Source organism: Bufo gargarizans, chromosome 2 (genome assembly GCF_014858855.1).
Source record: "Bufo gargarizans isolate SCDJY-AF-19 chromosome 2, ASM1485885v1, whole genome shotgun sequence".
In the NCBI taxonomy this organism is placed as follows: Eukaryota; Metazoa; Chordata; class Amphibia; order Anura; family Bufonidae; genus Bufo; species Bufo gargarizans.
In genome coordinates, this window is record NC_058081.1 from 391,609,496 (window position 1) to 391,626,620 (window position 17,125).

The 17,125-nt window shown below is 41.5% G+C and overlaps 1 protein-coding gene across 2 annotated transcripts in view; it reads right to left on the reverse strand.

The window, feature by feature from the left end:
- SIMC1 (SUMO interacting motifs containing 1) overlaps positions 1 to 17,125 on the reverse strand; it is a 63,646-nt gene that overhangs the window by 32,300 nt on the left and 14,221 nt on the right. For both annotated transcript variants that reach the window (XM_044280813.1, XM_044280812.1), the window contains exon 2: positions 15,870 to 16,481. In XM_044280813.1, the coding sequence (XP_044136748.1) occupies positions 15,870 to 16,481 (612 nt within the window). The remainder of the gene's footprint in view (positions 1 to 15,869; positions 16,482 to 17,125) is intronic.

Consider the following 17,125-nt stretch of genomic DNA (forward strand, 5'->3'; position numbering starts at 1 on the left):
CACTTAGTCTTAGTGCATATAGTGGTGTGCTGCTACTATCTTTGGTTATATATATATATATATATATATATATATATATATATATATATATATATATATATATATATATATATATATATATTTTACTAATAGCAATTTGGAATCCCTAGGAAACAATGTCAAGTGAAAAAAAAAAAAGATAGGATTGTGTGGAGGCACAGATCTGGAGAAAGGTACAAAACTAAATTTTGGCTGTACTGAAAGTTCCAAAGAGCACAGTGGCCTTCATAATTCTTATATGGAAGTAATCAGGGTAGAAAGGCTTTGGTCACCTCTTACCAAACACCTAATGGTCACTCTTCTGGCTAATCACCAGAAATCCTGTGTGCAGATGGGAAACTTCCAGAAGGCCAACCATCACTGTAGAAAGAAGTCTCTCCTCAGTAAAAAAAAAAAAAAGGGTCTCAATGAGAGGGGGGGGGGGGGGGGGGGACACCACACACAAAAACACTGAGGAACAATATTTCTCCCCACCCCCCCTCCCCCTCGGGACTAACTGGCCATAGACCCTACCGGGAAATTTCCCAGTGGGCCAATGCCCAGAGGACATCCCAAGCCCTCCTGTGAGTAATCCAATTGTCTCACCTAGGGATGAGAGAAATCGACTTTGAATGAAACATCCGAAGTCAGTTCACATAAAACTTCGTTCCAATACTGTACAGACCAGGAGCTTAGAACCAAACCATAGTTCGGGAAAGGGTTAATTACGCTTACCGATACTCAGGAGGATGTCCCCACCTCCCCAGGACAGGAAACAGAAGTTTAAAAGGCCCACTCCCTTTACCTGCCTCCACAACAGCACTCAGGAGGCGTAACAAACAAACAAAAGTCTTTTAGGGTGGAACTACCGCAGATAATTTTATGCCAAAAGATAAATCATAGTTATGGATTACATCCAACTTCTAGTGTTTGAAAAAAGTATTTGGGTTTGCCCACATGGCTGCCCTGCATATCTGTTCCACTGACTCGGATGCATTTTCTGCACATGAGGCAGACACTGCCCTGGTGGAGTGAGCTTTAATCCCCATTAGCAGAATTTGATGGCATTTCTGATCCACCGTGCAATGGTACTCTTGCTTGCTGCTGATCCTTTATGCTGACCTTGACATTGAAGGTGATTGAGCTCCTGAACTTGAGACCTCCAGGTAGGTTAATATACACAGCTTTACGTCCAGGTTATGATATTTTTCCTCCATTTTTAAAGATGGGTTTGGACAAAAGGATACTTCCTGCTGACAAATGAGATTTTTAACCTCTTCCGGGCACAGGGCGTACCTATACGTCCTGTGTATTTCAAAAACACCCCACGCAAAAAACAAAATAATAATATTTAGGTATCGTCACGTCTGTATCGCCAGCTATATAAAAATATCACAACCTAACCCCTCAGATGAACACCGTAAAAAATTAAAACTGCTAAATAAACAATTTTTGGGTCACCTTACATTCACAGTCACATGCACACCAAAATAGTGCCAAACACCCCGTCAAAAATCATACCCTACTCAAAATAATCACCCAAAAACTGAAAAAAAAACTATGGCTCTCAGAATATGGAGACACTAACATGATTTTTGTTTCAAAAATGAAATCATTGTGTAAAACTTACATAAATAGTATACATATTAGGTATTGCTGCATCTGTGACAACTGGTCTATAAAAATATCACATGATCTAACCTGTCAGATGAAAGTTGTAAACAAAATAACTGTGCCAAAACAGCCATCTCTTGTTACCTTGCCTCACAAAAAGTGTAATAGAGCAACCAAAAATTACATGTACCCTAAAATAGTACCAACAAAACTGCCCCCCTATCCCGTAGTTTCTAAAATGGGGTCACTTTTTTGGAGTTTCTACTCTAGGGGTGCATCGGGGGGCTTCAAATGGGACATTGTGTCAAAAAACCAGTCCAGCAAAACCTACCTTCAAAAAAACCATATGGCATTCCTTTCCTTCTGCGCCCTGCCATGTGCCCGTACAGCGGCTTACGACCACATATGGGGCGTTTCTGTTAACTACAGAATCAGAGCCATAAATATTGAGTTTGGTTTGGCTGTTAACCCTTGCTTTGTAACTGGAAAAAATATAAAAAAATAAAATAGTAAATTGAAAATCTGACCCCCCAAAAAAAAAAAAAAGTGACATTTTTAAAATTGTATCTCTATTTTCCATGAATTCTTGTGGAACACCTAAAGGGTTAACAAAGTTAGTAAAATCAGTTTTCAATACCTTGAGGGGTGTAGTTTCTAGAATGGGGTCATTTTTGGGTGGTTTCTATTATGCAAGCCTCACAAAAGTGACTTCAGACCTGAACTGGTCCTTGAAAATTTCTGAAAAAAATTTCAAGATTTGCATCTAAACTTCTAAGCCTTCTAAACATCCCCAAAAAATAAAATATCATTCCCAAAATGATCCAAACATGAAGTAGACATATGGGGAATGTAAAGTAATAACTTTTTTTGGAGGTATTACTAGTATAGAAGTAGATAAACAGAAATTTGGTATTTTTTTTATAAATAAAAATGAATATTTTTGACTCAATTTTACCAGTGTCATGAAGTACAATATGTGACGGGGGAAAAAAAATAAATAAAATAAAAAATAAAAAAAATATATAAAAATATTGCAGAATGGCCTGGATAAGTAAAAGCGGTTTAAAGTTATTTACACATAAAGTGACACTGGTCAGATTAGCAAAACATGGCCTGGTCCTTAAGTTGAAATATGGCCATGTCCTTAAGGAGTTAAGCCACCTTAGGTAGAAAACATAGGGTATGTCTAAGGTAAGGTGCAAGCCTTTCCCTGTAAGGCATCTCCCCCACCCTTCTGGCTGATATAATTGCCAATAAAAAAATAAATAAAAAAAAAGTGGTTTTTAATTGTTACGTTTTAGCAGGATACTCTGTAAGGGTCCAAAGGCACATCCATCAGAACTTCCAGCACTAGGTTCAAATACCAAGGTGGAATAGTGCAATGAATAAACGGGAATTTTCTTGTTGCACCTTTTAGAAATCTCTTTAGCAAAGGTAGATCTGCCAGCTTTATTCAAAAAAAATAAAATAATAATTTGCTTATAGTGCCGAGATCTGCACTTTATGGGTGCTTGGTCTGAGCCCTTTGTCTAGACTGAAGATACAATATAAGGGGAATGTCGGGATCTTGACCGAGAGTCCATCCATCCCCTGCAAATATATAATATATATTAGTGTACAGATTAAAAGTTTGGACACCTTCTCATTCAAAGAGTTTTCTTTATTTTCATGACTATGAAAATTGTAGATTCACACTGAAGGCATCAAAACTATGAATTAACACGTGAAATTATATACATAACAAAAAAGTGTGAAACTGAAAATATGTCATATTCTAGGTTCTTCAAAGTAGCCACCGTTTGCTTTGATTACTGCTTTGCACACTCTTGGCATTCTCTTGATGAGCTTCAAGAGGTAGTCACCTGAAATGGTTTTCACTTCACAGGTGTGCCCTGTCAGGTTTAATAAGTGGGATTTCTTGCCTTATAAATGGGGTTGGGACCATCAGTTGCCTTGTGGAGAAGTCAGGTGGATACACAGCTGATAGTCCTACTTAAAAGACTATACAATACAAAGAATTTGTATTATGGCAAGAAAAAAAAAGCAGGTAAGTAAAGAAAAACGAGTGGCCATCATTACTTTAAGAAATGAAGGTCAGTCCGAAAAATTAGGAAAACTTTGAAAGTGTCCCCAAGTGCAGTTACAAAAACCATCAAGCACTACAAAGAAACTGGCTCACATGCGGACCGCCCCAGGAAAGGAAGACCAAGAGTCACCTCTGCTGCGGAGGATAAGTTCATCCGAGTCACCAGCCTCAGAAATCGCAGGCTAACAGCAGCTCAGATTAGAGACCAGGTCAATGCCACACAGTTCTAGCAGCAGACACATCTCTAGAACAACTGTTAAGAGGAGACTGTGTGAATCAGGCCTTCATGGTAGAATATCTGCTAGGAAACCACTGCTAAGGACAGGCAACAAGCAGAAGAGACTTGTTTGGGCTAACACAAGGAATGGACATTAGACCAGTGGAAATCTGTGCTTTGGTCTGATGAGTCCAAAATTTGAGATCTTTGGTTCCAACCACCGTGTCTTTGTGTGATGCAGAAAAGGTGAACGGATGGACTCTACATGCCTGGTTCCCACCGTGAAGCATGGAGGAGGTGGTGTGATGGTGCTTTGCTGGTGACACTGTTGGGATTTATTCAAAATTGAAGGCATACTGAACCAGCATGGCTACCGCAGCATCTTGCAGCAGCATGCTATTCCATCTGGTTTGCGTTTAGTTGGACCATCATTTATTTTTCAACAGGACAATGACCCCAAACACACCTCCAGGCTGTGTAAGGGCTATTTGACCATGAAGGAGAGTGATGGGGTGCTGCGCCTCCACAGTCACCAGACCTGAACCCAATCAAGATGGTTTGGGGTGAGCTGGACCGCAGAGTGAAGGCAAAAGGGCCAGCAAGTGCCAAGCATCTCTGGGAACTCCTTCAAGACTGTTGGAAGACCATTTCAGGTGACTACCTCTTGAAGCTCATCAAGAGAATGCCAAGAGTGTGCAAAGCAGTAAGCAAAGCAAAAGGTGGCTACTTTGAAGAACCTAGAATATGACATTCAGTTTCACTCTTTTGTTATGTATATACAAACCGGATTCCCAAAAAGTTGGGACACTATATAAATAGTGAATAAAAACTGAATGCAATGATGTGGAGGTGCCAACTTCTAATATTTTATTCCGAATAGAACATAAATCACGGAACAAAAGTTTAAACTGAGAAAATTTACAATTTTAAAGGGAAAAATATGTTGAATCAGAATTTCATGGTGTCAACAAATCCCCAAAAAGTTGGGACAAGGCCATTTTCACCACTGTGTGGCATCTCCCCTTCTTACAACACTCAGACGTCTGGGGACCGAGGAGACCAGTTTCTCAAGTTTAGAAATAGGAATGCTCTCCCATTCTTGTCTAATACAGGCCTCTAACTGTTCAATCGTCTTGGGCCTTCTTTATGATGCGCCAAATGTTCTCTATAGGTGAAAGATCTGGACTGCAGACTGGCCATTTCAGTACCCGGATCCTTCTCCGACGCAGCCATGATGTTGTGATTGATGCAGAATGTGGTCTGGCATTATCTTGTTGAAAAATGCAGGGTCTTCCCTGAAAGAGATGACGTCTGGATGGGAGCATATGTTGTTCTAGAACCTGAATATATTTTTCTGCATTGATGTTGCCTTTCCAGACATGCAAGCTGCCCATGCCACACGCACTCATGCAACCCCATACCATCAGAGATGCAGGCTTCTGAACTGAGCGTTGATAACAACTTGGGTTGTCCTTGTCCTCTTTGGTCCGGATGAAATGGCGTCCCAGATTTCCAAAAATAACTTTGAATCGTGACTCGTCTGACCACAGAACAGTCTTCCATTTTGCCACACTCCATTTTAAATAATCCCTGACCCAGTGAAAACACCTGAGCTTGTGGATCTTGCTTAGAAATGGCTTCTTTGCACTGTAGAGTTTCAGCTGGCAATGGCGGATGGCACGGGGGATTGTGTTCACTGATAATTGTTTCTGGAAGTATTCCTGAGCCCATTCTGTGATTTCCTTTACAGTAGCATTCCCGTTTGTGGTGCAGTGTCGTTTAAGGGCCCGGAGATCACGGGCATCCAGTATGGTTTTTACGGCCTTGACCCTTACGCACAGAGATTGTTCCAGATTCTCTGAATCTTCGGATGAGGTTATGCACAGTTGATGATGATAGATGCAAAGTCTTTGCAATTTTTCGCTGGGTAACACCTTTCTGATATTGCTCCACTATCTTTCTGCGCAACATTGTGGGAATTGGTGATACTCTACCCATCTTAGCTTCCGAGAGACACTGCCACTCTGAGAAGCTCTTTTTATACCCAATCATGTTGCCAATTGACCTAATTATTGTTAATTGGTCTTCCAGCTCTTAGTTATGCTCAAATTTACTTTTTCCAGCCTCTTATTGCTACTTCTCCCAACTTCTTTGGGATTTGTTGACACCGTGAAAATTTGAATCAACGTATTTTTCCTTTAAAATGATACATTTACTCGGATTAAACGTTTGATCTGTCATCTACGTTCTATTACAAATAAAATATTGACATTTGCCATCTCCACATCATTGCATTCAGTTTTTATTCACAATTTGTTTAGTGTCCCAACTTTTTTGGAATCCGGTTTGTAATTCCACATGTGTTAATTCATAGTTTTGATGCCTTCAGTGTGAATCTACAATTTTCATAGTCATGAAAATAAAGAAAACTCTTTGAATGAGAAGGTGTGTCCAAACTTTTGGTCTGTACTAATATATTATATACACACACACACTATTTCTCATTAATGCGATTATCTAGTCAACCAATCACATGGCAGTTGCTTCAATGCATGTAGGGTTATGGTCCTGGTCAAGACAATCTTCTGAACTCCAAACTGAATGTCAGAATGGGAAAGAAAGGCGATTTAAGCAATTTTGAGCGTGGCATGGTTGTTGGTGCCAGATGGGCCGGTCTGAGTATTTCACAATCTGCTCAGTTACTGGGATTTTCACGCACAACCATTTCTAGGGTTTACAAAGAATGGTGTGAAAAGGGAAAAACATCCAGTATGCGGCAGTCCTGTGGGCGAAAATGCATTGTTGATGCTAGGAGGTCAGAGGAGAATGGGCCGACTGATTCAAGCTGATAGAAGAGCAACATTGACTGAAATAACGACTCGCTACAACCGAGGTATGCAGCAAAGCATTTGTGAAGCCACAACACGCGCAACCTTGAGGCGGATGGGCTACATCAGCAGAAGACCCCACTGGGTACCGCTCATCTCCACTACAAATAGGGAAAAAAAAAAAAAAGCTACAATTTGCACGAGCGCACCAAAATTGAACTGTTGAAGACTGGAAAAATGTTGCCTGGTCTGAAGAGTCTCGATTTCTGTTGAGACATTCAAATGGTAGAGTCCAAATTTGGCATAAACAGAATGAGAACATGTATCCATCATGCCTTGTTACCACTGTGCAGGCTGGTGGTGGTGGTACGGTGTGGGGGATGTTTTCTGAGCACACTTTAGGCCCCTTAGTGCCAATTGGCCATAGTTTAAATGCCACGAGCTACCTGAGCATTGTTTGACCATGTACCCATCCTCTGATGGCTACTTCCAGCAGGATAAAGCACCATGTCACAAAGCTTGAATCATTTCAAATTGGTTTCTTGAACATGACAATGAGTTCACTGTACTAAAATGGCCCCCACAGTCACCAGATCTCAACCCAATAGAGCATCTTTGGGATGTGGTGGAACGGGATCTTCGTGCCCTGGATGTGCATCCCTCAAATCTCCATCAACTGCAAGATGCTATCCTATCAATATGGGCCAACATTTCTAAAGAATGCCATCAGCACCTTGTTGAATGAATGCCACATAGAATTAAGGCAGTTCTGAAGGCAAAAGGGGGTCCAACACCATATTAGTATGGTGTTCCTAATAATTCTTTAGGTGAAAATATTATATATATTATATATACACACACACACACATACTTATAGTGGATTCATGGAAACAGAATTACCGGTGACAGCGTTATAACAAGAGACTGACCCCTGACCTCTGTAGGGGCAGGAAACAAAGGTTAAATTGCCCCCTCCCTCCACCATTCCAAGTTTTTTTTCTTCTTCATACTCAAAAAGCAGCTTGATCTACTTTATATCCATCTCGCTCCATCTAAAACTTTTCTTCAAAGGGAAGGTGGAATCGGAGCAGTTATGGTGGATTCATGGAAACAGAATTACCAATAAGTCCAAATCAGAGTTTCTATTTCACCACCATGACAGCGTTATAGCAGGAGACCTAACAGATCTTATGAAAGTGTGCATTTTGGAATAGATTGCGGATTTTTCATATCTGATCCAATGATGCACCTACTTTTTCTGCATAAGAGGAGGATACTGCTCTAGTGGAATGGGCTTTTATATTTACTGGACAGGCTAGATTCTGAGTAACAGTTATAGATATTCTGTCTAATCCATCTAGCAATGGATGCTTTAGATACCATTTTCCCTTTGTTTTTCCCTGCAAACTGAACTAGGAGGTTGTCTACCAGTCAAAATTCTTTGGTAATTTTCAGGTACTAAAGAATGAAATTCCCTTTCTCATTTTTAGGGTTGCTGTAAAAGGAGGGCAAGATTACCTGATTTCTATGGAAATCTGAGACTACCTTAGGAAGAAATTCCTGATCTAATTTTAGAACTACCCCATCTTCAAGGATTTTGAAATAATGTTCTCATACTAAGAGGGCCTGAATTTCATTTCACACTGAAAAGATAGCAATTAAAAAGGCACCTTTATAGGATAGAGACTCAGCTGTTCTCCAAAGGTTCAAAATGTTTTTTGTAAGCCCCGTTAGGACTATTAAGGTCCCAAAAGGGAACACGTGGCCTAATTAAAGGTCTTAGCCTATAGGCTGCCCTAACAAACCTTCCTATACATCTATGTCCTGCTAAATCAGTGTAAAAAATGCACTAAGTGCTGAGATTTGGACTTTAAGAGACCCAGATCTAAACCTTCTTGAAGAAACTCTAGAATGCATCTTTTGAATAGTTTGGAGCCGTTTCGCCCAACCAGGAACAGAATTTTTTCCAAATTTTCAGAGATTGGCGAAGTTGATATTTTCCTACAAAATCTTAACGTGGATATGACTTTGTATGAAAAGTCCCCGCTTTAGGATGTCAGACTCAGGATCCTGTAGCATAATGCCCTTCCAGTTGGGAAGTATCCATGGTTCCTGTAAGGACAGTCTTCTGAGAAGAGAAAACCATCTTTTTGGCAAAAATGGAGTTACCAATATGAGAGAGTTTTCCTGAAGCGCCTTTTGAATTACCCTCGGAATCAACTGAAATGGGGGAAAAGGCATACACCAGATCCCAATTCCATGTCTCTGAAAAATGATGATTACACTTACCGGTAATTGGATTTTCCACGATAGCACCACTGAGAGATGGCTCCGCCTCCATGGACAGGAAACCTGTAGCATAAAAAAGGTGGAGCCACTCTCCCACCTCAGTGGGTTTATAGAGTATGAGAGGGACTCCTTTTGGTTAATACATATATATTCATTTATTTATTTTTTTGCATCTCACCACGTGAAGTTTAACACCAACCACCACCTTAGTGAGGGAATTAGATGGGTGCTGTTGTGGGGTCAGGAAAATCCGATTACTGGTAAGTGTAATCATTTTTTCCCCTGGAAAAAGGAATTTCTCATTCTCCTCTTCTGAAAAGGATGAATCTTCAGACCTTTCATCCTTATCTTCCTCACCAATGTCTACAGATTCCACATCTGAATCTGTTCTTTCCACAGTTTTTTTAGGCTTTAGATGTCTTAAGGGATTCCTTAACCTCTGATTTAATCAATGCTCTAATATCGTTCATAAAATTCAGTGATTCCTCTCAATACATTCGTGGCATAACTTTTTAGAATATGATAAAGACAAGGGGCATCTACATAATGCACACTCCTTATTCTCTCTTTTTGCTGCGACTTTTTTAGGCACCATCTAAGGAATAAATAGTAGATACGAAGAACACATCAGTAGCCTCATAAACCATGTCTCTTACCCCATCAGAAGCTCCTTATACCGGCGTCTGACTCCACTTCTTCCGGCCTCTTGTCCTCTATGGATTACCTAGTGGCATAGAGGCTGAGATTTAATATTAAGCAGGGAACAGCACCTCTCCTTAGAGAGAGTTCCACATGTTCCCTGGGAGCTGCTGTGCCAGAAACCATCTGGGGTCTCACCAGACGTCAATCCGGTTGATGAACAAGCGTTTCCTTTGAAAGGGGGAATAAACTGATAGCCCAGAGTTAGAAAACTTATCCACAGCAGACCTCAATAGTGTCTGCGACTCTGAGAACGCCGTTTCAGCCTGCACGCACTTATTTCCTGCCACCTGACTAGAACTTGCCTGTGGAATGCACGTCTCACAACGTGACGTCGTTCCTGCGACTTCCGGTTTCCGCTCCAGCGCGCTCCACTGCTCCTGCGCCGACAGTCTGCAGCCCACACGTGCACGCCCGGAACAACTGCCCTCTGGCGTGTTGCCCATCAGCCGCTCTCCTGCTCTGCAGCTCCCACACGGTCACACTCCTTTGAGGGACCGGTGTCCTCAGCCTCCGGATGAAGATCGGCCCGGACCAACCCCCATCCTTAAAGAAAAACAACCCAGCACCCAGTCTCAGGCTGGTAAGACCCATGACCTAAGGCTTTCCAAGCCATGGGCCCCTAGAAGGAAAAAATCTACAAGTCTCCTGCTCCAGGGACAGGAAACCTCACTGAGGTGGGAGAGTGGCTCCACCTTTATGCTACAGGTTTCCTGTCCATGGAGGCGGAGCCATCCCTCAGTGGTGCTGTCGTGGGGGAGGGGAAAAATGCATCTACTGCCCAGGGTCAGTCCCTGGGGTTTAGCAAAATGTTGGTGTTTTTGCATTCTGTCTTGAGGCAAATAGATCTACCGACAGACCCTCATCTGTGCTTTTGAATATTTCTGTTTTTATTGGCTATTCTCCTTGATCCATTTTGTTCCTGCAGAAAAAAAAATAATTTTTTTAAAATCTGCCGCAAAATTTTGATGCCCTTTTAAAATTGACCGCTGTTATGGATTTTATTGTGTTTTCCACCCAGGAAAATATTTTCCCTTAAAGGTCTTTTAAACTTTCTGGACTTTGTTCCTCCTTGGGGTTTAAGAAACAACACTGTTACATTGTCTGAGAGGATCTTTCTAATGTGACCCTGTAGTTATTCCAATGCTGCTCTTAGTCGCCCATACTGACCAAAGCTCTCGGTAATTTAACAATTGGTTGGTTGGTTATGCCTGCTGGCCAGATACCTTGGTAGAACTTGTTTCCATTTTGAATTTTATATACTAGCTTAGATTTTTTTTAAATTATTGTTCCGTAAGAACCATCCGGTTTTGTTACGAGGAAGAGATTTGAGTAATAACCCATTTTCTGTTGGCATATCGGGACTTCAACAACTACTCCTAACTTCAAAAGACCTTAGACTCCATATCTTCATGGTCTGTTTTGATCTGAGGGACGTGGTCATAAATCTGTTTGGTGGGGAAAAATAATTTTATTCTGTACCCCTTTTCTATGATACTCAGGGCCCAGGGATTTGATGTTAACATTATCCATTTGGGTAGAAAATTTCTCAAATCTTCCCCCAATCCGGGCATTTTTTTTTTCCTGGTCCATTTTGGGGATTAAAGGAGAAAATCCTCCCCCCCGGGTAACTCCATCGTCCCGACTTCCCTTTCCCCCTGTAGGATCTTTCTTGATTTCCAAAGAGACAAAAGAGCCGTTTCCTTCTGAAGGGTTTCCACAAGAGAAACCCCCTTTCTTATCTGTTGCTTTTTCCAGAATTTGGTCCAGGATTGGACCAAAAACATTCCCCTGAAAAAGGCTATGGAGCAAAGTTTTATTTTGGAAGCTTCATCACCTGTCCAGGATTTCATCCATAGTGCTTTCCTAGCTGCATCTTTTGCTGAAAATGTAAGATTCCACAGAGGCATCTGCTAAAAAGCAGTTGCTGACTTTAGTAGGGGTACAGAATCTCATTTCCTCCCTAGGGGTTTTATTCTTTATATTGTTTTCTAGCTTGTTTAGCCAATGATACATGGATCTTGCTACAGATGTTGCTGCAATATTTGTTTTTACGCCAAACATTGCCTCTTCAAGATTTTCTTAGAAGGCTATCCATCTTCCTTTCCATGGTGTCCTTTACCGTGTCAAATCCTCGAATGGTAGGAATGGCTTATTTACTTTTACAACCTGAAAATTTTGGGGATTTCAAATATTTGATTAATTTGGATCAAATAAAACAGTTCTTAAATTCTCTAGTACATTTGGTTCTCAGTAGGGATTAGTGAACTTCTGGAGTCCTCTCCTGCACAACGGAAAAAAAAAAAAAAAAACGGACGGATCCGTTATGCAGGCTATAGACTTATGACAGAATAAATAACGGAATGCCTCTAAAAAGGTATGGTTATCACGGACCATAACGCAATTCAGCATACACCAGAACCCGAACTTCAAAATATTAAGTTTGCTCATCCTTAGTTCTCAGCCCTCCAAACAATGGAGCATCAAGCTCTCTAGGTGCCTGTATCTCAGGCTCTCCCGCTGGTGTCTATTATACAAGTCAGCCCTGCAATACTGCGGCACTTCTGGATGAGACTGCGGCCTTCCGACCCAGAAGTGACAAATGCCCATGCTCCATGCGGTCTCTGTATCCTTACAGCAGGAAGCCACGGCAGCGTGCAGAAAGGCACCCAATTAATGGGATACGAGTCAGCTTGTCATCCTGTCCAGCATTGGTAAGCTTACTGCCAGCGAACAGGGGAACACCAGGGGAAAATTAGCAGCCCAGCAAGGAAGGTCCTAGTCCGCCGATGCGGCACCCTGGGGGAAAAAAAAATAGTTACAATTTCTCTTCATCTGCCTTCTGGTAGAGAAAACCCTGTAGGAGCAGGAAACCACTGGGGAATGGTGGCGGGAGGGGGCAATTTAACGCAGTCATGGTGGTGAAATGGAAAACTCACTGTTGCCCCAATCCATTCTCATCTCAATTAGTGTAACTCATTACTAATTGGAGAGGGAAGAGTCCTATCCATCCTTAATACAGCAGACATTCTTATATGTCTAACCACTACTCCAATGCCACCACTCTTGTATGGGTAACTAGTGCAATATTCAGTTTAAGCTGCTCACTCACCCACAAAGCTCTCCACTGTGCTGCACCTCCCTATATCTCCTCACTAATCTGTCCAACACCCTACCTGTGCTCTCCACTACCAATGATTTTAAACTAACATCCACCATAATCCCAACCTCTCACTCCCAGTGACAAGACTTCTCTCAAGCTGCATCAGTTCTCTGGAAATCCCTACCCAAAGCAATTAATTCACAACATCCAGTTTTAGGCGCTCCCTACATTCTTTTTTAGAGTGGCTTGTAACATCCCCTAGTCTCTCTCTTCCTTACTCGCTTACCTCCCTTCCTCATCATTCTTCTCAACCTGATCCATCAGTATCCACCACACCCTATACACTCCAGACGACTGATGACTGACTCATGCAGTTTTATATCCATCTAACCTCCTATTTGGTATAATGGTCCAGCCATCTTAACACATTAAGCATGTTACACTGTCACCCCTATCTCCTAAGATTGTAAGCTCTTGCAAGTAACGCCCCCATTCCTCTTAATTGTTGATTTGTTTGTTGCTATGTAATGTATGATTGTTTGTACATGAACCCTCTGATTATAAAAGGCTGCCAAGTAGGCACTACATAAAGATTATTAGTAAATTAATAGATCTTCAGCCAATACCACTGCACATGAGAACTATGTCTATGTAGGAGAGGTCTCCAGATGTAGTTTCAGAACTCGACAGTGGGAACACAATCTACCTCTTTTCTACTGGTTATAGGTCTAGCTCTGCAGCCCAGCATCCTAATTTCTGTCTCCACTGCTGACCTGCATTGTTCCTAATGAGAACATCCATGTGGGCATGTTCTAACTGTCCATATATATAAAAAAAAAAAAAAAATTATATATATACAGTCATGTGAAAAAATTAGGACACCCTTTGAAAGCATGTGGTTTTTTGTAACATTTTTAATAAAAGGTTATTTCATCTCCGTTTCAACAATACAGAGAGATTAAAGTAATCCGACTAAACAAAGAAAACTGAAGAAAAGTCTTTTCAAGATCTTCTGTAAATATCATTCTACAAAAATGCCTATTCTAACTGAGGAAAAAGATAGGACACCCTTGCCCCTAATAGCGAGTGTTACCTCCTTTGGCTGAAATAACTGCAGTGAGACGGTTCTTGTAGCCATCTACCAGTCTTCGACATCGGTCTGAGGAAATTTTACCCCACTCCTCAATGCAGAACTTTTTCAGCTGTGAGATGTTTGAGGGGTTTCTTGCACGTACAGCCCTTTTCAAGTCACCCCACAGCATCTCAATGGGATTCAAATCTGGACTTTGACTTGGCCATTCCAGGACTCTCCATTTCTTCTTTTTCAGCCAATCTTTGGTTGATTTACTAGTATGTTTTGGGTCATTGTCATGTTGCATGGTCCAGTTCCGCTTCAGCTTTAATTTTCTAACTGATGGTCTCACATGTTCTTCAAGCACCTTCTGATACACAGTAGAATTCATCGTGGATTCTATGATGGTGAGCTGACCAGGTCCTGCTGCAGCAAAGCAGCCCCAAACCATGACACTTCCACCTCCATGCTTCACAGTTGGTATGAGGTTCTTTTCTTGGAATGCTGTGTTTGGTTTACGCCAAACATGTCCTCTGCTGTTGTGTCCAAATAATTCAATTTTGGACTCATCTGTCCAAAGAACATTATTCCAGAAGTCCTGGTCTTTGTCAACTTTATCTCTGGCAAATGTCAGTCTGGCCTCGATGTTTCTCTTGGAAAGCAAAGGTTTCCTCCTTGCACACCTCCCATGCAAGTTAAACTTGTACAGTCTCTTTCTGATTGTAGAGGCATGTACTTCTACATCAACAGTAGCCAGAGCCTGCTGTAGTTCTCGAGATGACACTTTAGGGTTTTTGGAGACCTCTTTTAGCATCTTGCGGTCTGCTCTTGGGGTGAACTTGCTGGGGCAACCAGTCCTGGGCATGTTGGCAGTTGTTTTGAAAGCCCTCCACTTGTAGACTATCTTCCGGACAGTGGAATGGCTGATTTCAAAATCTTTTGAGATCTTTTTAAATCCCTTCCCAGACTCATAGGCTGCTACAATCTTTTTTCTGAAGTCCTCTGACAGCTCTTTTGCTCTCACCATGGTGCTCACTCTCACTTCAACAGTCAGGAGCACACCAAACTAAATGTCTGAGGTTTAAATAGGGCAAGCCTCATTCAACATGCAGAGTAACGATCTACTAATTATGTGCACCTGGTGTGATATACCTGTGTGAGATCTGAGCCAATTTAAGAGGGAATACATGTGAGGGTGTCCTATCTTTTTCCTCAGTTAGAATAGGCATTTTTGTAGAATGACATTTACAGAAGACCTTGAAAAGACTTTTCTTCAGTTTTCTTTGTTTAGTTGGATTACTTTAATCTCTCTGTATTGTTGAAACGGAGATGAAATAACCTTTTATTAAAAATGTTACAAAAAACCACATGCTTTCAAAGGGTGTCCTAATTTTTTCACATGACTATGTATATACACACACACACACACACACACACACACACACACACACAAAATCGTTCCAGCTCACCGATAATCACACATGCAGCAGAGAAGCCAGGCCGACTTCGTAGTACAAAACTTCAGATGAAACATTTCCAGCACATAGTTGAATAGAAATCTGCCACACAGTCTTTATTTCATATCCATAAGGTACATACAATGTGGTGGACACAGACTCCCGACACCTCCCGTCAGACCGACATGTTTCGAGCCAGCAGACTTGATCATGACTAAGAGCCTGCTGGCTCGAAACATGTCGGTCTGACGGGAGGTGTCGGGAGTCTGTGTCCACCACATTGTATGTACCTTATGGATATGAAATAAAGACTGTGTGGCAGATTTCTATTTACCTATGTGCCGTTTTTTTTTCCATCTGAAGTATGTTATAACTGATTTTCTGGTCAACTAGCGCCTTCTCCAATTCTGCAGGGTCAAAACGGCGCTCAGATTTTTTCACTGACTGCAGACAGACATTGTATACACATGTAATAGCAGTTATTACCTTGTCATGTCTTAACGTATGAGGAAACATATGACCGACCAGAGGCTTCTTGAAGTATCTAAGTTTGTACAAGAGTGACCTGTTGACTAGGGTGGACTGACTGCATGGAGATTCTTCCTTCATTGCTGTAATTGAAGTTGGCATTGAGCTGCTTATATGTTGGACCTGAGTGACAATATCTGAATGCACACCATCTTGATTGTGAGTGGCTTGATGGGACCAGTCCTGCAAGTGTGAAGAATTTACATAAGCACATTTCCCATTGTTTCTAGAGGGAAAATCTGCATCAGTCCTTTCAGGAAGATAATCGGGCTGACAGAGGTCTGTTATACTCTCCATGGAGCAGATGCTGCTGCATACACTGTCACTTGACTTGTCCATCTCTTTGCTGCTAGATGTCTCAACTTTCATGGGGGAACTGAACATCACTTCATTTTCAGGCTCTGAACTTCCACCTTCAGACAGAGACAGGTTGTCGTATTTTATTGGAGATGTCATCTGCTGCTCTGGTGTGCCATGTGAGGCATCTTCGTCATTACCAGTCAAGTCTATTATGATCTCAGAGCTTGTCACATATGGAAACACATCATTACCAGTCAGATCGATAATATCCTAAAGAAGAAATAAACATTAAAAACCTGTACGTGTTAATAACTTACTAGCCTAGCTGCTCATGTCAATGATCCTCCATTATCCTTCTGCTGCCCATGCACTACATTTCCGTTATGATCTTACAGTTGCTGTCAGTGAACCCACGAGATTTGCGGCAGGAGAAGGGCAATAATACACAGATTCTGGTAGTGAATCCTTACAATAATGCTTGTACATAAGAGGGATCCTCCCTGTAAATCACCAGGGATGGGGTCACCATGGAGACAGCCACAAAGCTCCCCAGGACTGTCTTGGGTGTATGCCTGTTAGGATATACTAGTAGTAAGGGAGGCATGCAGAAAATACAACTATATAATTTTACCATGCTGTGATATACATCTATATTTGACAAAGGGTAAAATGTTAAAAACGTATGTTCTATCCTAAAGATAGGCAGTCAATAAGTCAGTGGTAGATTGACTCCAGCCACAATAGCTGATCAGCTTACCTGTGGCACTCCAGACACCGCTCTGTACTTTTGGTAAGGGCTGGACTTAACCTGGTATTACAGCTCAGATCTATTCACTTAACCCCTTCAAGACAGCCAGCTTTCACCTTCCTGACAGAGCCCAATTTTGCAGATCAACATTGGAATGCTTTTACTT